At 54.2% G+C, this 21129-nt stretch overlaps 1 protein-coding gene across 2 annotated transcripts; it reads right to left on the minus strand.

Annotated features, from left to right (window-relative positions):
- Positions 1–82: 82 nt before the first annotated feature.
- UBAC1 (UBA domain containing 1) lies at positions 83–20754 on the minus strand. Of its 2 annotated transcripts, none has more exons than XM_012782077.2 (10): positions 20407–20754; positions 15834–15954; positions 14530–14603; positions 11013–11120; positions 9761–9863; positions 9409–9517; positions 8607–8829; positions 5331–5417; positions 4421–4559; positions 83–647 (listed from the first exon to the last, which is right to left on the minus strand). In XM_012782077.2, the coding sequence occupies exons 1-10, from the start codon at positions 20542–20544 to the stop codon at positions 532–534; spliced, it is 1218 nt and encodes a 405-aa protein (XP_012637531.1). In that variant the 5' UTR covers positions 20545–20754; the 3' UTR covers positions 83–531. The 2 variants fall into 2 exon arrangements, with proteins under 2 accessions (XP_012637531.1, XP_075865306.1); XM_076009191.1 differs by having other exon boundaries at positions 9620–9863; positions 20407–20752.
- Between the last annotated feature and the right edge of the window lie 375 nt (positions 20755–21129).

Below are 21129 nucleotides of genomic sequence, written 5' to 3' on the forward strand. Positions count from 1 at the left end.
ACCTGCCCCGGCTCGTGAGAACGCAAACATTCAGGAGGTGCCCAGTTTCTTCCTCGGCACCAAATAATAGTAAGACAGAAAATAGGAAAAAGAGATTTTATTTATTAAAGAAAAGTCATCTGTCGGTTACTCTAGTTAAATTAGTAAGTTGACATTAACACTTTGGAGCGAAACATGCCTTCTGTCAATAACAGGTGGGCTCTCTACAAGCAACGCCTAAGGGTCAGGCCAGGCAGCATCGCGAGAGCCGGAAGGAACACTCTGAGAGGACGTCCTTCAGCTTCCCAGCGCCAAAGCCACTTTTCGTAGACGCCTGTCAGATGCGCAAAGCGCCGCCTTAGGAACTGCCACCGCAGGAGTTTGTAAGCAATAAGGTCAGAGATCAAGTGCGGCCGAGCGCCTCTGACACCTGACACCGACACCGACACTGGGGGCCGAGTGCAGAGGGCGGGTTTCCGGGAGGCCCCTCTCCCCGCTTGGCTGCTCCTAGGGAGGCGGCAGCAGCCCGGCAGCCGCGGGGGACAGCGCCGCCTATGCGCGGTTCAGCGTCTGGAAGATTCTGGAGATCTGCAGCATGACGGGGCCCGTCTCCGGGTCGTTCATCCACTGGGTGCTGTTCAGCGGGTTCTCCAGCATGTCTTCGAAGGCTGCGGGCAAAGCAGAGCACAGCTGAGTGCCGCACCCCGCGCCAGCGAGGACTGCAGCAGCTTCCCCCTGCGAGAGGCTTCGCGGAAAGGGGGGCTGCGAGCAGCCAGGGCACAGGGCGCACAGGCCACCGCTAACCCCTGCCCGAAAACCCACGCAGCCGTGTCAGACCGGCCAACCACACCGGCAGCTCCGAGACAGACTCAAGTATTCCACTGTCAGGCGGCGGCATGCCTGTGCAATCGATGGCCGATGGCCGGCACGCCGCCCCGAAGCCGTCTGGCAGGCCATCAGCACTCTTAAAACCCAGCCCATAACCCACTTCCAATCCCCCCCCCATACAAAAGGACTTACACAAATTTAAGTTTGCACCCATACTTATATCACACGAACTTATATACTAAATGTTGCAAATTTAGTATCAAATTAGAAACACCTAAATATCCTTTCAACCTTAAGAAAACGAGGGCACAGTGGCTCATGCACGCCTGGGATTCTAGCACTCTGGGAGGCCAAAGCGGGAGGACTGCTTGAGCTGAGCAGTTCGAGACCAGCCTGAGCAAGAGTGAGACCTTGTCTCTATCAATAACAGAAAAATTAGCTGGGCGTGGTGGTGGCACCTGTAGTCCCAGCTACTCAGGAGGCTGAGGCAGGAGGATGGCTTCAGCTATGAGGATGCCACTGAACTCTACCCAGGGCGACAGAGTGAGAGTTTGTTTCAAAAAAAAAAAAAGAAAGTAACAGAGTACTTTTCAAAATGAAAACTTTGATCTTCTAAACAGTTTCCCAAAACTGTTTTCCCAAAATAGGTGCATTTAGCACAGCCATCGGTCCCGGCACAGTGAGGCGCGGCCCTCTGCAGGGCGCCGGCCTACTCTGCTGGGGCTGGCGGCTTCACAGCACACCTGGCGGCCAGCGCAGCTGGGCCTCTCCAGCAGAAGGGCCCAAGCCGGCAGGCTGGAAGGACAGTGCTCCCTGCAGGAGCTCACAGCCTCGGGGCCAGCATGAACCTCACTTGGCTTTTTCCACGAAGGTACGACCCCAGGCCCTCAAACAACCCCTGCTGTTCTCCTGCTTAAAATCCTCTGAAAGCCAGCGCAAACTCTCAGGAAGACGCTTGGTGTCTGCGAGAACGCTCCGCAGGGTGCAGCGTCACAGCCCCGCAGCCCTGCGAGGTCGAGGTCGGACGGGGCTGCCGCACACAGGCTGGGATCTGGCCCCCACCCGCCCCAGCGAACAGCACAGCAAACGCCAGAAGGGCGAGAGCTGAGCAAAAAGACGGAAACAGGAATGAAATACAAAAACCATACAGAGGAGAACTCATCTGAGGAAGGACTTTCTTCTGTATGTCTTAGTTTCTGTATTTCAAAAGGTGCCACACACAATCAAAAGGCAAACACGTCTGCAACACGCGACAGGGGCAGATGTTACCACGTAACACGCTATGGGCAAAGAAGCCCTAGGACTAGTCTCGCAGTTGGCAAACAGACGGCAGACGTGGGCGACCTGTGACAGGAGAGCCGCGCTGGCCGACAGAAAGGTGCTCCACGTCACGGACCACCGAAAGGACCACAGACTATACCACCACCACCAGGCCTGTCTGTGGAACGGGGCGGGCGAGTGCCCCGGGCGGATCTCGCGCGGCGACACCAGAGAACAGTCCACCAGGACAGCAGCGGAGTTTACAAGGCTCCACTGCGGAGGGCCCGGCACGCAGGTGAGGCAGGTGGCCCAGGGCCCGGGGCAGGCCCAGCACCAAGGCTCTGGCCACGGAGGGCCGTGGTCCTGCCGGGCACAGCTCCAGGCTGCCGGGACTTGGGTGCCCGCTGCCCGCTAGTTCACTCCCGGCGCAGGGACTGTGAGCGGCACCCCGCGTCGGCCGGCAGCCCAGGTTCCGCTGACTTAGCACCGCAGACTGGCGGGCTCGCTCCGTGCAGCCGGGTCAGACACGGGAGAGGGGCTCCACGTTAGCCACGTGACAATCTCAACAGACGGGTTAAAAACCCTTCACGTCTAAACCGGGGGAAAAAGAGAACTTCCTTTTATTCGATCAAATATACCCTTAAAAAACACCATAATTAGCAATCTCGATGGTGAAGTATCAGAAGAAAATCCCGTAGAAAGGGTCCCTGGACAGACCCACGGCAGCACCCGCTGAGTTAGTCTAAGGTCCAGGGGTCTCGGGAGAGACACACTCTCCGTGTGCAAGGGGCCACTGAGAACAAAAATAAACTCACAGAGACATACCTCAAACTCTAGAATTTGGGTACACAGAGGAAAATCCCCTCTCTCACACCACAAATACCCTTCCAGGTGGATTATGGACTTAAATGAGAAAGGAGAAAGTTTAAAACTTTTAGAAAAAAAACAAAGGAGAATGTCTTGCCGACCTTGGGATGGCAAGGTTTCCTTTTAAAGGTTCACATCACGAAAGAGAACAGACACACCCAAGGACAGCAGAACACAGAGCGACTGTGGACCGGCGTCGCGGACCCAAGAAGCCAGAGGCGGGACAGCAGCTGCGGCACAGGCAGCTGGGCAGGCTCAGCGTGCGGAACGGGAAGCACCTTCCAAGCAAAGGAAACAATCGGCAGAACAACAGGCTGAGAGCCGACAGAAGGCCCCGCACAGCCAACGCCGGGCAGGTAAACTGAGCTCGGCTCGGCCCTGACATCCAGGGAGCGGCAGCCCCTCCTCCCCGCCTGCCTGCCGGGCCGCAAATGCCTTCCCTGCTGTCCAGGGTCACTGCTCCTGGGGAGCAGCCGGGCCCTGCCAGCCTAGCTCTGGGTGTTCGGTGTAGAGAAACCCTCGTCCCTGTGCACTGGGGGACGGGGACAGGACGTTGGGACCAGCGTCAGAGCAGCGCTGTGTGCACAGCCCAGGTACCAGAGAGCAGACAGAGAAACCAACTGGTACGCTCGGCCGACGAAGCACTTCACAGCACTTCACAGAAGAACGCCTGAGTCGCAGAAGCCCACCTAAATGGGATCCTGTTTACACGAGGGCAGGGACGGGGGGCTGGTTAGGGCACAGGGAGAGCGGGCAAAGCTACGGGAAAGCAAAGCCCTCGGACGGCAGCCACTCTGCGGGGAGAAGGGTGCTCCAGGCCCAGAGGGACTGCAGTACTCTGCATTTTAAGATGAATGGTAGATTCATGGCTATTCGTTTTATTATTACTGTTACTGTTATTGTTTTTAGAGACGGGGTCTCACTCTGTCGCCCGGGCTGGAGTGCAGCAATGTGATCCCAGCTCACTGCAGCCTCCAAATCCTGGGTTCAAGCGATCCTCCTGCCTCAGCCCCCCGAGTGCTGCGAACTCAGGTGCGTGCTACTGTGCCCGGCTTAATTTTATTATTCTTTGAAGTTACAAATATTATAGAAGCGTTTGCATGTGTGCGTCTCACAATGAAAATACATAATTCCCGAAGAGGCCCCTCTCAAAGGCCCCAAGCCCGTCTCTGCTCATGGAAGTCCCTGAGCTGCTGGGAGCTGTCTCTCCCTCCTGGACTGGGAAAGCCGCTGGCCCTGGTTTTTCCAGAGCCGGATCCAGCTGTTTGTGATGGGGGCTGTCACCCACGAGCAGAACCTGACCCTCAGGCCCTGCAGTGACCCCGGCGGGAGCTACGCCACAGGCTGCCAACCCGCGTGGCAGGGAGCGGCACCACCGCACCGCGATTCCCAGCACGGCTTCCTCGCGCTCTGCCTGCCGTGGGGGACACCAGCCGCTTCCCGCTTGCCCCGCTCCCACTGAGTCAGGTAAAGGCGGCACACGTACCTAGTAGTGTTTTAGGGTTGGTCAGACCCAGCTGCACCACGGGGTTATCCAGGATGGCCTGAAAGAGAGGGCTGTCGGGGTCGATGCCCTTGTCCAGCTCCTCGGGGGAGGGCTTCCGGTCCCCCAGCAGCCACTCGCACTGCAAAGCCAAGAGCGTCAGAGCTCCGTTAGTTCCCTGCCAAGACTCCGTCAACGTCAAACACCTGGGCCTTTCTGTGAGTCCCCAGCAAGTCCCCAAGGCTGCTCTAACTCTAAGGGACTTTATTACAAAACAAACCTGGTCCCTGTTACGTCAGGCTGGAGGGAGTGGTAAGGTACCAGTCTGGGTTTCTCTCCAGACCCTGGCGTTTGCAGTGCAGCCTGACCACTGCCACCCATAGGGGTGCCAACGTGGCCCTCCCGGAGGTGCTGGGTAATCAACAAATACACCAAACGCCCAGCTTTTTTCCGGGCAAGAAGCCCAGCATGGCTGAGCTCCTGTCACAGCCAGGCAACGGGTCTGGAGACGTCCGGACAGACAGACAGGTCACCGCTAGCTTAGCTGTTTGGGCCATCAAGGCTCAAACGGGCAAGTGGAGATGTCACCGGCCCACCACGGAGCCCCTCTCTGGGCAGAGCCTCTGTCGACAGTCGGCATGTGTGTTTACAGAAAGGGAATCAATTGGAGTCCGTGTAATAAATTAACAAATTACACACTCACCCATAGAATACATACAAACAAGGCACTGTTTTTAGAAAGGCAAAGCCCAGAATTTTCTCAGTATTTTCAAAACTTTATATTCCTGGAAACATCTACCCCATTGTCTCGCTTAAACACAACATGACTGACAGCAAGTGGGGGACTGTCCACACACACACAGCACAGCACACCCGGGAGGTGGGGACGTCGCCCGGCCCGCCTGGTACTCACGGCCGCGTTCTGCTGGTTGTTGTTCACCCGGAGGGCGTCCAGCACCTCCTTTTCGTCGAAGCCCATCTCCATCAGGGAAACCACCGCCTGCGGAACCAACAGGCCGTTACACACCCAGCCCGAGGTCGGCACCGCCAGGTCCTAGTCTGAAGCCGCTTTTCGTTAACAGCATCTTAGCAGAAGGGGCTCTAAAATACTGCCATGGGGTTTTCCACTTCCGAGCTCTCTTTCCTTACAGCTTTACTGAAACATTTCTTAGTTTCCAACATCCTGAGGCCGAGGGGGTGTAGGATGTGGCTGGAGTTAGCAGGACCAGGCTCGTCTGCGGGACCACAGGCTGGGGTGGGCAGTGCTCGCCTGGCGTGTGCAGCCAGACCCGCCGCAAACCCTCTCGGGTCTGTCCCGCCGCCCGGGCGGATGAAACTGCGCCCGGATCTACCCCCGAGGGCCTGCTGCCCAAGCACGGGTAGCCTCAGAGAAAGGTCACGCCAGTGAACCTGATTCAAACGAAGACAAAAATGTTGTAGTATTTGCGGAGAAAGGAGGTTTTATTCAGATTCTATCTTGGGAAAAAGAAACTAAAAATTTAAAAATTTTTAATATTTAACAGAACTTAAGCTGTAAGTGTAAACATACCCTAATTCTTAGAGCAAACAATGGCCCAACCTTCGGTGTGTCGGGGGAAGGATACACATTTTCAGGACAAAATCATGTAACAAGACAATCCTTCACTTTACAAAGGACTTTTATAACACAATGTTTAAAAAGGTCAATTTTGCAAAAAATTATAAGGCTTTCTTCAAAAAGGCTTTTTTTTTAAAAAGCTTCTCATAATCCTTGGAAGGTCAAATCCTGCTCCCTGGAAGCCCTAGGGTCTTCTCCCGCTTTCCCGGTTCTCGAAGGGGTTAGCGAGTCCGACTCCGCGGCCCACACAGCTCTCGCGCCTCTCGTGGTCGGGACGCCCACTTTCACACACGCCCGGCCTGGGCTGGGCCGTCAGAGGTCTCCAAGGGACGCTCGCGGGAAAGACCTCTCGGGGGGGCAGCCAAGGCTGCTGAGTTTCACAAGTGCACACTTTCATTCGTGGTCTATCTCGCTTGCCTTTCTGGGCCACGTCCCAACTCCAGGGCCTCCAGCAGTGAGTGCTGGGAGAAGGGACGACTGCCCAGCACTGTGACGTCAGAGCCACATAACACAGCCAGGAACCTACTGCTGAACGCAGGGACAGGATGGCCTTTCTGTTGGCTTCAAAGAAACCATCCTCTCTCCTCGTGTCTGCTCTGCACTGGAACTTCCGAGGTGACACTCTGGCAGCCCCAGCCCTCCCGGCCTGCGAGAGCTTTCTCACGGCTGCAGTGTGGGGGGGAGGTCCCTGTACACGAGGGCTGGGGGCCTGCACCTCCTGCTCGGTGTCCTGTCCACAGCCAGGGGTGAGTGGGGGGAGGCAGCAGAAAGCCATGTGGTCCCAGTCCCAGCCCTGCCCCCACTGTATAGCAACTGTCACCAGAGAAGACCTTCCATGAAACTGTCTAACTCAGGGGATAGGAAGGACAGCAGTGAGGTATGCTAGGTGGATGGGCAGGTGGGGACGGAGAGTGAATATCCGTATCTAACAGCAAAGGGCTCAGAGGCAAAAAGGACTATAAACCAGCAACCTCGCAGGGACCACTCGGGACCCAGACCAGGAAGGTGGAGCAGCTGCTCTGTCCCGAAAGGCTTCCAAGAGCAGACTTGGACTCGCCCCCAGAAGACTCAGACAAGACGAGCTTCCTGGCAAACCGAGAACCGCTGGGTTCAGTAGGGTGAAAGCACTTCCCAACGCGCAGCTCAACTCACGAGCAAGGGCATCGGCAGGGGTGCAAACAGAGGATAGAAACCAGCCCTGGAGGGTGGGAGGTGCCTTAAGAACAGAAAGTGGAGGCCGGGCGTGGTGGCTCACGCCTGTAATCCTAGCACTCTGGGAGGCTGAGGCGGGCAGATCGCTCAAGGTCGGGAGTTCGAAACCAGCCTGAGCAAGAATGAGACCCCGTCTCTACTATAAATAGAAATTAATTGCTCAACTAATATATACAGAAAAAATTAGCTGGCCGTGGTGGTGCACGCCTGTAGTCCCAGCTACTTGGGAGTCTGAGGTAGGAGGATTGCTTGAGCCCAGGAGTTAGAGGGTGCTGTGAGCTAGGCTGATGCCATGGCACTCACTCTAGCCTGGGCAACAAAGTGAGACTCTGTCTCAAAAAAGAAAAAAAAAAAACAAAAAAGAACAGAAAGTGGACCACAGGCCACACGAGCTGGGGGGTAGGAGTCAGAGGCTGACTTGCAAAGCAGGGCCCCTAAGGGATGGGCAGAAGCACTAGAAAAGCGTTGTCTGAATCTGATCTCCCTGGGTAGGGAAGAATCGAAGCCGAGGACCACAGGGACGCACTGTGGGTGGAGGCCAGGCCCCTGGCTGGGGGTCCTGCGCAGCCCCGGCGGAAGCAAACTCAGAACCATCCCGGTGGGCCTCAGCGAGCAGGCCACGTGTGATTCCCATGGAAAACACACGCTGCACAGGTGGGACCAATATGCAAAAACACCTGTGCCACGCCAGAATCAGGAGCGCACTTGCAACGCGCACCCTGAGCAAACCTATCTGGGACCGGGAAGGAAACGTGGGCAAGCCTGACAATTTAAAATGTTAGAGGATGAATTAAAACCCTAAGCGAAGAACAGGACAGCGAAGAAAGAACAGGAGATACGGAAACGTCACTCATGAGGTGATGCTGGGGAGGGCCATGAAACGTGCCCGGACATCAGCTGCCCGGGTGTAGCGTCTCCTGGGCTGCTGGGGCCCCTGGACGCTGCAGACGGCAGAGCCACGAGACGGCGCCTGACCAGCTCCTCCACTCACGAGGCAGCCCCCGGGTTGCCCTGCAGGTCTCCAGGCAGTCAGTACCCCCCCCAACCCACAGAGCAGCTGCGGCAACAGGCGCAGCTCATGGACATTTGCGGTGTGAACAAGAACCTAAAAATCTTGAATTTTTCAAAAGATGACAAATGTGTCGATGAACGACTGGGGCTACTGAGCAGAAATCCAGATGCCAGGACTGAAGAGAGGATAACTTACAGGTGAACTTGGGAACTCAGGCTCCCCACCTGGGCCTATATGCAAACGGCCCTGGCTTTACTTTCTCCAGGACGGGAGCTGGCCCAGCTGGGGGACCCCAGCTTCCTTTACACAACGCAGCCTCAAGAGAAGGCAGGGCGACTCTGCCTGGTGACAGGTCCAACAACACATACCCGAGCGTCAGCCCGAAATTCCCTTTTCCTCCGAATCTTCTTGAAGATCTCTGTTAGTTCATCTCTGGCCTCCTCATCGTCTGTGCTAGTTCCAGCAGCAGCCTCGGAGGTGCCCGCTGTGGCCCCCGTGGCTCCCGGTGAGGCCTGGCCTGGGAGGGGCGAGTCGATGGCCGGGTCCTCGGCATGCTCGATGAGCCACTCCATGGCCTGGGGCACCGACATGCTGAAAGGCAACAAGAGGCTCTTGCCAACACCCCCGGTGACCTGACCATGCACTTCCTGCACATGCCCAGGAAAAGGCCCTTCCGTGCCAGCGGCTTCTCTGCATGGAGGGACGGCTGGCACTCTGGTCTTGCCTCCAGTGACCCATGCCCCTGGGCAGAACACAGAGACCCACGTGCTGAGGAAGGGGACCAGACTCGGAGGGGCACAACTCGAGTTCAGGTCTGCAGCACAAAGGAATGAGGTTTATGGATTATTCATTTTAGATCTGCACATGGGAGTAATTAGATATAGGACCCTAAGGAAGACTGCTCGGGGTCACCAGCCCTGCTGTGAACAGGCTCGACCTAAGTTCTCATAAAACAACAGCCTGAAAAGCAGTTCCAGGGCAATGAGTTCCACATCCTCACCCCCCACCAAGTACTTTCCCGCCGTGTATTTAAGGGAGCTCTTTAAAAATCCACACACACTAGAAGTGATTCAATCAAACCAAGCGTTTGGGGCGGGGGAGGATGTCACCTGCAGGGAGCGCCCGAGACTAAGCCCCGCGCCCCGGCGGGGAGGGAGGTGGCCCACGTACTGGTTCAGCCGGAGGGCCTTGGAGGCCCTGGTCTCGGGAAAGCCCATCTCCGTGAGCTGCCGCAGAGCGGCTTCGTCCACGCGCTCGTCCTCGTCCTCGTCCAGCATGGCTGCGGGCGAGAGAGCAGACCCGCGTCAGGGCGCCCCTGAGCGCCAACCGCTCTCGGCGCACCTGAAACCTCAGGGCATCTGCGAACTACCACCATGCTCACGCGCGAGCAAGAACGATGGCGTAAGCTCGCCGCGCCCCACGTGGACTGCGAGTGGAGTGTTCCGGCTGCAGTGCCGAGGGCAGCGGGTAAACAGCTGCACGTGGATGCAGAATCGTCCGTCCTTCTGGGGTCTGCGCGTACCGTTTGCCTTCTTAAACAATTCCACTGCGTCCGGGTTCAGCGCTAACAATTTCTGTGCCACCTTGATGAGAGACACCAATATTTTCCGGAGTTCTGTCTGGAACTGTAGTGAAAAAAAAAAAAAAAGATCATTTCTTTAAACAACCAAAAAACCTACTTGGACCTATAACCCCACTTCCCTGTCCCAGAATTCTAAACCTGTGAGAATCAAAGCTGCGCTGCTTTCCTTCAGGAGAGGGGAGAGTGGCTGAGGAGGAAGAGGGCGGGACTGGCAGGCAGCCCAGGGCACCCCTCCGGCGGTGCTCACAGCCTGGGGAGGAGGGGCTCTTCTGTCTGCACAGACAGGACACCGGCAGGGCCCCTCAGCTGGCAACACAGAGACAAGGTCCAGGGACAGTCACTCTGTGCCGGCATGACACTCAGACCCATGGCCAGTGAGGACACCGTCTGGCCAGCTGGTACCATGTGGGCAGAAGACCTTCTCTGAAGGTCCCACTGAAGAAAGCGGACGGACTCGATGAGCTCCACAGCTGCGGCTCTCTAACTGCAACTGCTACCAACAGCACCTGCCATGGCCAGTCGATCTTTTCAACAAGAGAGGAAGAGCTAGTAGCACGCGGTCAGAGACCCTCTCTAGACAGGTCCCGGTTACGGGGTCCAGAGATGGGAGTCAGCTGTCTCCTCTCTCACACCAGCCTACGCCTTCCTACGAGACACCACACTGGGCAAACACACCTCTGAGCTGGACACACAGGCCGGGAGGGACAAGATGCTGGCCACTATGGAAGAGCTACATGTTCTGGTTAGTATGGAACACTCTGGAAGACACCCTGAGGCAGTTCTGTTCCTAAGATGAACCAGGGCTCAGGACAGTGATCAGATCAGACAGGCGTCAGGCAAAGCTGAGGGCCAGCGTGTGCCCTGTGTGCTAGGCTCATCCACATGGGCGATGCAGATGCTTTTTTTTAACTTGGAATTTTCCAATACAAAATAATTTAAGAGTTCAGATTGCTATCTCCAAGTTTTTGCCAAACTCAGGGCCAAACTCTTAACACTCTCCCAGTAGTATCCAGTATTATCTACCCTTTCAGTCCTGCCTTCAGATGTCTTTTAACTCATTACTGTAAAATAATTTTAGATTTAAAGAAAAATTGCAAAAATTGAAGAATTCTTGTGTATCTTTCGCCAGCTTCTTGTGGCTCCCACCCCGCTGTGACCAACATGCACCCGTCTCCGCTGGGGCCACACTCACGTCTCGCATGTTGGTCTGGACCACGTCCCGGTCCATGTTGTAGGAGGGCAGGTTGGCAGTGGCTCTGAAGATAGCATCTCGATCTGGAGCTTTCTGGTCTTGTTTTTTCTGCACAGAGAAGTAATTAGAAAGTCAGAAATGAACATAAGCAAGATAAAAGATTATGCAAACTGAATAAAAAGCTCTAAGCAGAGAGAGAATCTGTTTCCTTTAGGAAAAAAAGCTGTAAACTCCTTGATCAGTTGGGGGTATTCCGGAGCGTTCTGTGCAAGACCTCAGGGACAGGAGATTTGACGTGACGCTTAGGCCACACGTGTGGTGGTAAAGGAGGGAGGAGAAGGCGGCCACGGGATGACAGTCACACAGGCTACGGCAGGGCTGGGGTGGGGGGACAGCTTCTGAGGAACCACACAGGTGCGCAGGAGGCCCAGAGGCCAGAAATGTGCACCTGCCTCTGCTGCTTTTGGAGACCCCAATGCGACGAGAAAGAAATAAAGATGGTAGAAATTCACAAAACAAAAAGGATGGCAGAGGAAACAAAAATAGAAGAGAGGCCACAAATTTTTAGAAGACGGCAAGTGGCTGCGAGGATCAGCAGGGCTGCAGAGGCAGCACCAAGAGCTGGCAGAGCAGACAGCCGGCCAGACGCAAGGCCATGCCACCCTCCCCAGAACTGCAGGAGACTCAGAGGCGTCAGGTCCAACGGCAGGGGGAAGCGAGCTCTGGGAGCAGGAGTGGCACTCCTCTCCCACCCTGCTCAGCCAGCAGCCACCTGGAGGGACTGAGCCTGAGATGCCCGTAGGCCAGGAACCCCAGGCTCAGCAGAGGGTGCCCCCCCTGCACCCTTGGCTGCGAGACAGCACCTGTGCTACTCAGCATCAGGGACAGAGCAAGAGACACAGCCAGGGGCAGGTGGGGCACAACAGCTAGGTCTCTGCGCCACAGTGACGCACACTAGCTGGCACAACCTGCCTGGGCACAGAGAGCAGCTGACAAGCTCCAAGGCCTCTTAAAGGTGACATACAGCTAAGGACAGCAGCAGGATATTTGAGGAAAGCTTCCAACATGAAAGACAAAAACCAAAATAAGAACAGGGAAAATAAAAAGAAGCACAAAGGAAAGAGACGGGGAGGGAAGAGGAAAGCACATAAAACTCAGGAAACTGACCCCACACCCAGACAGGAACGCGCCAGACTGACAGACATAACCCTCTGAGGACAAGAAGAGCTTGGGAAGTTTTAAAATATCATACCTAGACACAAAAAAGGCTGCAGGCCTGGGCGCAACGGTCACGCCTGTAATCCCAGCACTCAGGGAGACCGAGGAGGGAGGATTGCTTGAGCTCAGGAGTTCGAGACCAGTCTGAGCAAGAGCAAGACCCCGTCTCTATTAAACATAGAACAATTAGCTGGGCGTGGTGGTGCACGCCTGTGGTCCCAACTTGAGCCCAGGAATTGGAGGCCGCAGTGAGCTGTGATGGCGCCACTACTCTCTAGTCTGGGCCACAGAGCAAAATCTTATCTCAAAAAAAGAAGAATACAGAAAGAAAAGAGAAAACAAGGAGAGAAAATTACCAAAAAATAATCCAAGAAAACATTCAGAGCTCAGTTTCCCAGAACGCACACGTGAACCTCCAGGTTCAACGTGCCAGGCACAGAGAAGGCAAAAAGACCCGTGCCAGCCACCACTAACGCACATCAGGAGATTGAGAAGTTCCAAATGGAGCAGTGGCGGGAAGACGGATCTGCGGGGAGGAATATCGGAGCTGACCGCAGCGCCCATCCACGGCCCCCGACTGGAAGCAAGGCCTCAGGACAGATGTCCCCGCCCAGGCGCTGGAGGTCGTCGGGCTCCACCAGACCACGTGAACACGTCAGGAAGAACAAGACACTGGAGTCTGTGGCAGGCGTAATTCAGAGACGGCCCAGGCTCCCTGAGCCTGCAGTCACGCTTGCACGATCAAAGGGCGTGAGCCAGACAGATTCCACTCTGGGGTTAGGTTACCTGCTACAGCACAGCTGGCTTTGGGGGAAAAGATGTGACCCTTGGTGGGCCTGACCTAATCAGGTGAGCCCTTAACGAGGGCAGGGCTCTTTCTGGTGACATGAGGCACCTAAGAAATGCTGTTGCTGGCTCTGAAGATGGAAGAGGCTGTGTGGCGAGGAAAGGAAGGCTGTGTCCAGGGGCTGAGGGCAGCCCCCAGCTGACCACCAGCAAGAAAGAGGGAGCTTGGCCCTACGACTGCAGGAACTGGATTCTGTCAGCTCCCTGGAAGAGCTGGAAGCAGATTCTTTTCCAGAGGCTCCAGATGGGAATGCGATTTCAACACCCTGATTTCAACTCCAGACTTGAGCAAAGAAACCAGCTGAGCCCAGCCAGACTTCCAACCTACAACAATGTGAGCTGAGAGATGAGTGTTGCTGTAAGTGGATAAGTCTGCGGCAATTTCTCAGGTGGCAAGAGAAAACTTAAATAGAATTGGAAGGTCCTAACTCGGGAGAGAGGGAGGAAAACTCAGGCTGTGTGACAGTCCCCGAAGGCAAGGATTCAGACAAATGCAGGGGCCAGAGGGACACAGAGAAAGGATTCCAGGAGAAAAGGGAACCGGCAGATGACCTAATATATGTGACCACGGAGGGAAGGCTGTGGGAGGGGCCACATCCTATTCATTAAGAAGCCAACAGAGTCTAAACTTGATTGTCAACAAGACTTGAAAGACTTGTAGTATTAGTTGACTTTTTAATACATGTGTTTTTTTGACTTAAAAATGATTAATAATTCATAAAAATTTGAATAAACATCTTACAATGCTTCACTCCACAAATATGTGAAGAGAGCTGGATCCACTGCACCCTGCAAGCTACAGCGGCTGTGGTCAGACCCCGCTGTTTGCTAGTTATGGGCCTTTAAGTCTGAATATCAACGCTCACAACTGTAATTTGAGCACAGCAGATGCTACTTGCACAGTTCCCAGAAACTGGCTCAGGGACAGGCCGCCCAGATCTGTCCAATACAGATGGGCTGGGCGGCTGCCTGTGTGCCGCCCACACGTGGCCGGGCGTGGCTGAAGATAAGGAGGGGACCCAAGCCCAGGGCACTCCTCCTGAACCCCCAGTCGCAGACAAGACCCTAAAATAGCTCATCCACTGGCAGGCCGTGGGCACAGCCCCAAGAGTTTAGGCTGCTCTTTCTCTGCAGCAAACACCTGCCCTCGCATCTCAAAACACCAGTAAGAAACTCTACCCCCACTTTCTTCTCCACACCAATAAACAGGCCAGGTCTTCCGTGCTGGTCACACGAAAAGGGACCAGGACCAACCGGTGCAGGCACGACAGACTCCCTGATAACCACATAACTGTGGCCAGCCATGACGGGGAACTCCTGACAGCCACGTCCACCGTAACTGCAGCGGTGTGTGGGCTGGTGAATAACCAGCACAGAGAACACTTCTCTTTGACATTCTTGAAGTACAGACTTCTACGGATAAAGATCTCCAATTGCAAACTTTGAAACTTACCTTTTCTTCTGCTGAGACCTCAGCCATCTTGGGAAGTGGCGTTGGAGCACGCTTTTTTATCAATAATAGGACATCTAGAAAGAATAACATTTATGTCTGTCATGCTGGTTATCATGCACGCCCACAAGATGGCATGAATTGTTCTAGATGATCCCACTAAAAGTTCTAGACGTTCGGCCGGGCGCGGTGGCTCACGCCTGTAATCCTAGCTCTCTGGGAGGCCGAGGCGGGCGGATTGCTCGAGGTCGGGAGTTCAAAACCAGCCTGAGCAAGAGCGAGACCCCGTCTCTACTATAAATAGAAAGAAACTAATTGGCCAACTAATATATATAGAAAAAATTAGCCGGGCATGGTGGCGCATGCCTGTAGTCCCAGCTACTTGGGAGGCTGAGACAGAAGGATCGCTTGAGCCCAGGAGTCTGAGGTTGCTGTGAGCTAGGCTGACGCCACGGCACTCACTCTAGCCTAGGCAACAAAGTGAGACTCTGTCTCAAAAAAAAAAAAAAAAAAAAAAAAAAAAAAAGTTCTAGACGTTCCCACTGGTCCCCCAACCTGAGCGTCCACACCAGCCGGCCTGGCAGGAGCCCACAGGTGACCAATGGCCCAGGAGGCTTACACAGCACAGCCCTGACAACCACATGAAGAACTGGTGGGAATCATCCAGAAACGTTCTCACTCTAATGGGCTCAGTTTTGGAAACCTGTGAGGTTGGAGAGCTTGGTCTTAATTCTCAGCTAAAAGTCTGAGGCATGGCTCTCCCACGACCCACAACGGCGGGTCACCTCCCACTTGGTTCTGAGCTTGTTAGCAATATTTTCAGTGTTTTCAAAACTAATTACTTAAAGGAATTCCAGAATGAAAGTCATCATTTGAATGACATATAGAAAACTGTGGTTTCTCCCCAAGTGCCTCCAGACACAAAACTATAAGGAATTAAATGGTTGTGTATAATGTGAACATCGCACTAGCATGCTTAAAACAATCACAATGATCATTTCCAACCAAAGTTTTCTCTTTATTTCCAAAAATAAAACCTACAGAAGCTCTGGAGTCTCTGGTTTTGCTTTGAAACAGAACAAAAATTAAATTAACGTTTAACGTCTCAGATGTCTGCTGCTTGTTCAATTTCAGTTTCTGCTGTTTCCACAAATATTCCATAACACACACTTTTTTTTCATAAAAGAAAAATGGAACCATTCAGCCTAATCTGGTTTTCTGGCTAACATCCTACCCAGAGTCCGGACTCCCTGCTGGCCAGGCCTCTGCCCACAGCGCTCCTGACTGCTCCCCGGCAGCAACCTCACCTTTGTCTTGGATGTTCTCTTCTGAGATTGTCTTAGTGTCACTCAGCACCCTCTCTGAAGCAGCATGTATTAATTTGTGATGGGTTACACTTTTGGGGTCTTCTAAGCTCCCATGAGCACACTAGGGGGAAAAAATAACATTATTTCAAGATAGAAAATAAATCATAATACTAATAATACAAGATCTGACATCTTAAGCCACACCAAGAATTTACAGGGTTTTCTTACTACGTAAGAAATTAAAGCACAGCTAAAATTAAAGAATTCCCATTAATGTGGGAAGCCAAACGCAAGACCACAACACTGGATCTCCTCAGCCAGTGATCTGCTCACCAACCCGCTAAGTACTTCTGAAACAGGCCCACAGCTTTGACATATAATACCCTACTGATAATTAATGGCAACCCGAATCGCTTTAGTCTGGAAAGATCCGGAAAGTAATTTTTAAATGAAAATAGCAGGTCCATTGTTTCCTGCTGATCTAAGATCTGTTTTGTGTGCTTGTTTTTCTTTCTTCCACAGACACACAAAAGGGGCCGAAGAGACAGCAGAGACTGGTTCAGAGAGTGACCACTGAGCACCCACAATGTCCCAAGAAGAGCCCTTAGAATGCCTGGTCTCAGCTTAGCCCTGGCTCACCAAGTAACGTCACACTACAGACTCAGCTCATGGGCCCCGCTGGGGTGGCTCAAAGGGGGTCGGCGGGCACAGAGTTGTGTCCAAGTCACCAGGGCCCTGGACACCCCATAACACCTGGGTGGGGAAGGGCACTGAACAAAGGCCACACAGGAAAGCAGCGTGCGGCGGCAGTGAGGAGCGCACCCTCTCACACAGCCCCACAGCTCACACGGATGACCTGGGAAGCCATCTCGACAGCTACCGACTCAACTCCAGGCGAAGCCTGAGCAGGCGTCCATGAGGTTCCTTCCAATCCTGTAATTTTAATGTGAAGAGCTCACAGCAAATTGTGGGTGGGGCCTGGCAGACACTGTTCATCGTTTCAACCTCCCTGCAGAGCAATGCACAGTGTTAGCACTGGCTCACAGAAGTCCTCCTTTCCTTGGGACATAAGCCATCGGATCACCACATAGGCCCACCATTCTGGGAAGACTGAGCAACCGCTGCCAGTCCCGTGTGATGAAGACCCAGGTAAGCGCGTGTGCTTGTGTGTTGGCGTGCAGACACGCCCACCAGATTGTCACCTTACTATCTGCTTCAGACCACACGGCCAAACACACCACACCACGCCAGATAGTGGTGCCCACCTAATCAGCTATGGCCCCTCCTCATGAACCAGAATCTCAGGGTGCGGGGAGTGGGGTTGCACTTGTATATTTCAGAAAACACTCAGATGCTTCTATAGCCCAGGCTGAAAACCTTTGCTCTTACTGAGTCCCTGAGGTTAGATGGTAAAATTATCTGAAGGCTGTGGCACCATCCTGGGACAGCCCGGTCCCAAGACACCCAGAGGGCCAGAGTCTTGGAGGCCGTCCCCAGGTGTCTCACTCAGGTGGCCGGGTACAGACCCACTGCAAGCTTGCTCACCGCCTCCCTCTGCTACCACGGAGGCTCAGAGATACAGCACACACAACTTCTGACCAGAAAATAAGAAAAAATCTAAGCATATGCTTCACCTCACAACACTGGCATTTTAAGAGTAACTGGAATTTTCCATTACTCTCAAGACTGAAAATGATGCTGAAAAAAGGATCATGAAGGCTTTGGGAGCTGTCATTCATTCACGTAAAACCAGCAAGGCTGAGGGGCAGGAGGTGGAATCCAGTAATAGTAAAATACGCTCTTGCCACTTATGACAAGAGCAGAGCAGTCAACTCCCTTTGAATTTGACAATGGTTCTGCTCCCAGAAATACTGGGTATGCCTCTTCACAATTCTAAAATTTGCAGGCTAGTTGATTTATCAAGTTCAGAATATAGTCTACAAAACACAGTTTTCCAAAACACTCCGAAAACTGCACTCTGCAGCATGGGAACAGCACACGAGGGACAAAACACAGGCCTTAGTCACCCACACTATGCAAGGCTTTCTCGTTCTGTTTCTCTGCTCTCAGTAGAAGCTGGGTGCAGCCATGAAAAAGCCCTAACAAAGGCCACCACCAGGCAGGGAGGTGGCTAACCTACAGCAGAAGAGCACTGACTTCCTTTCCACTTACACCTGACATAATCTGTCATTTGAAGGTACACCTTCAGGTGATCTAGGAAATTTTAACAACCACACTAGCCTACACCAACTCCACCACGCCAGAGGCATAATTTATTTAAAAGCACTAACCAGCTCTCTTCCAGGCAATGGAAGCTAGAGACCACCATGGCGATCCCAATTTGCACAAAACAAAAAAGGGAAAGGCAACAATGACGTTTCTTTAAGAGTTATGATAATAAAACCCCTCCTTAATACAGCAGTCACTCTCAGGAGTACTCTGGGGTTATAGATAAGAGAAGAAGAGCCCACGTTGTTCCCCTGAGGGTAGAGGGGAAAGAGGGAGGGAAAAACATGCCAGGGGAAGCCCACGTGGTGGGGAGGAGCTCTGCTAAGACCCAGACCAGGCTCTGGGCTACAGCAGTCTGAGCAGTCTGCCGTTCCAGGACACAACCTGGGTATCCTCTCTCAAACGACTGCATTCTGGCTGCCTGCACAACAGGACAGGGCACTCGGGCGGGGAGGCTTTCGACAGGTCACCCTGTAATGCCTGCCGGCCTCTGCAGTGTGAAAATCCCCTGGTGGCCAGATCCTCCACTCCCAGAGAGACTGCAGAGTGGAATAAAGTCTCAATTTGAAGGAGGATAATGACCAAAAAATCCCAAATGATATATCTCAGTACCAAATGGAATAATAAATATCAGGAACATAATAATTAGCATCATATAGAAATTGGCTAATTAACCCCAAGTGCTCGTGAAATCCATCAGTAAGCATCTATAGATCAAACAGTTCTCATTTCCCATTCACCTTCATAAAATCATACCATTAGTGAATTAAACTAAATGCCATACCAATGCAGGTGACATCCCATGTCATTGCAGTTTGGGGTTGACAACTTATTTTCATGTATTCCATTAATCCACACATTTGTTTTAGTGGCTACTCTGAGCCTGACCCTGGACTTGTGGCTACAAACCGAGCCCTTAGGAGCTTCTGTCCTGGGTGGAGGAGGAAATACCCCTCAGGGAGGTTTTAAAAACACACACACAGATACACACACACAGGAAAAGCAACAAAGCCTGGCTCTCACAGGATGCCCAGCGGTGCTCAGCCTTTTAGCTCAGTGCTGTCCTGGTGGTTTTCTAGATGGCAAAACCACAGACTGGGCCAGAAGAAAAACAAGAAAGCAGCCAAAAACACACTGCCCCTGAACGTGTGTGCCTGGAGGCCTCTCCTCAACGCGGATCCCTAAACTCACGATTGTTCATGTCCCGTGTGTTCCAGAAGGAGGCCTGCCATGCCTGCCTCTGACAGTTACAGAACAATTCCCTAGAACCACACTCAGGAGAGTAACTCAAAAGTACTCCTTGTGAGCGCTTGGATAACTTCTAGACAACAGTTAGCTACTTTCTTACACACCAACCTGTCAACATATAGATAACGGAACATCACACAGAGTCCCCACTAAAAGGCTGCGGCAGCCTCCTTTAAATTCTGACAAGGAAGCACCATATCATGTCAGGTAGTTTTCTTAGGCTACCAGAGTCGGACAAATAGTCTTAGCTGACCTTATGCATCGAGTTTAGCGAGGTGGAGGCCTCAAGAACTGTTATTAATTCTAACAATTAGCAACCTGAGGAAGTAACTATCCAGTAGTATTTCACATAAATACACTTGAAAAAGTGTCTCTTTCAGTGAAGAGTCCCTTCTCCTGGACCTTCCCACTTCATTTTACCTCTGCAGAAAAGCAGCGACACAGACACTTGCCCTTGCAGTGGGACTATTTTAAGTGACTCCACCTGAGACGCGCCAGTGGCCGGAGCCAAGCCCTGGCCCACACACCAGCCCCAGGAAACAGTGTCCTGCTCTTCGGGGAAAGGGAAGGGGCCTCTTAACGACGGGACCTGTGTTAATTCTCCACTCTTGGAGGAGCTGCTGGAAAAATGGAAACCTCGCCCCAACGGCGAGCACGAATGCCGGAAAACCGCGAGGCCTGCTCCCGTCGGCGACCTCACCTCTCCCAGTCTCAGTTTCCCTACCTGCCCCCTCGCTCTCAGAGTAGCTGTAGAGTCAAATGACAGGGAGGCTTGTAAAGCGCTCGCCCTGGTGGCTGGCACCGGGCAAGTGGTTGATAAACGCGCCCCCCCGGCCGGCGGACTCAAAGGGAAAGTGTCTAGAAGGGGTTGGGGGTCGAGAAGGGAGGTAGCTGAGGCGCTGCCTCCGCCCGGGAGAAGCGAGAGCCCGGAGCTGCGGACTGGGCGGCGGGCCTGACGTCGAGGAGGGGAGTCCGGGATCGCGCCGAGGGTCCGCCGTCGAGGCAGGAGTCCGGGGTCGGAGCGGGGGCGAGGCGAGGGTGCCGGGATGGGGAGAGGGCCGGGGAGCGGGGCGGAGTCGCGGGCGCCCGGCCTTACGTGCTTGAGGCAGCGCTCCTTGAGCTTCTCCACCGAGGTGTCCTCGGCCGCCTCCTCCAGCCACTCGGCGCCGTCGGCCGCGCAGATGTGGAGCCGCAGCACCTTGCCCGCGAAGATCTTCTCCTCCTGCACGAACATCCCGGCGCCGCCACAAGGGCCTGCGCCCGCCGCCCGGGCCCGTGAAGGTCACCGGGCGGGCGGGCGGGGCGGGGGCGGGGCCAGGCCGCCCGCGCGCGCCTTCGCTGGGCCGCGCCGCCGCCGCCGCCCCGCCCGGCTCCCGTCCGCCCGGCCGCCTGTCGCTCGCGCGGCCTAAGCGGTCGCCTGGCTCCCGCCGCAGCAGCCGCCGCACCGGAAGTGCGTCACGGCGTACGACCGGCGCGCATGCCGGGAGATGCAGTTCTCTGCCGGCGACCCGCTCCCGCGCGCCGGAAGTACGTCAGGGAGCGCGCCCGAAGCACGACGGGAGCTGCGGTTCTCCCGGCGCTCCCTCGCCCGAGCTTCTGCGCCGCCGGTGGGGCTGAGCCGGGCTCTGGTGGCCAGGTCCTCGCCGGTGTCACAAGGCAGCAGGAAGAAAGAATGTAGGATACGGCAGTGATGGCTGCGTATTCGGTGCACGTTGAAATAATGTTTTGTGTTGGGTTACTTGTAAGGCTGGTGGCAGGCCCCAAAGCCCCGGCCCCCTTTTTGCTCGCTGCACTCAAGACTCTGGCTGACGGAGACGCG

This window comes from Microcebus murinus, chromosome 12 (assembly GCF_040939455.1).
Source record: "Microcebus murinus isolate Inina chromosome 12, M.murinus_Inina_mat1.0, whole genome shotgun sequence".
Taxonomy (NCBI): domain Eukaryota; kingdom Metazoa; phylum Chordata; class Mammalia; order Primates; family Cheirogaleidae; genus Microcebus; species Microcebus murinus.

Bases quoted from the DNA above. Each gene is read 5' to 3' on its own strand.
- UBAC1 (XM_076009191.1), bottom strand. From the start codon at position 20,544: ATGTTCGTGCAGGAGGAGAAGATCTTCGCGGGCAAGGTGCTGCGGCTC. The intron at 4,560-5,330 runs GTGAGTACCAGG...TTGGCTTTGCAG, and splicing joins ACAACCAGCAGAACGCGGCC to TGCGAGTGGCTGCTGGGGGA. The intron at 648-4,420 runs GTACGTGTGCCG...CTTTGCCCGCAG, and splicing joins CAACCCTAAAACACTACTAG to CCTTCGAAGACATGCTGGAG.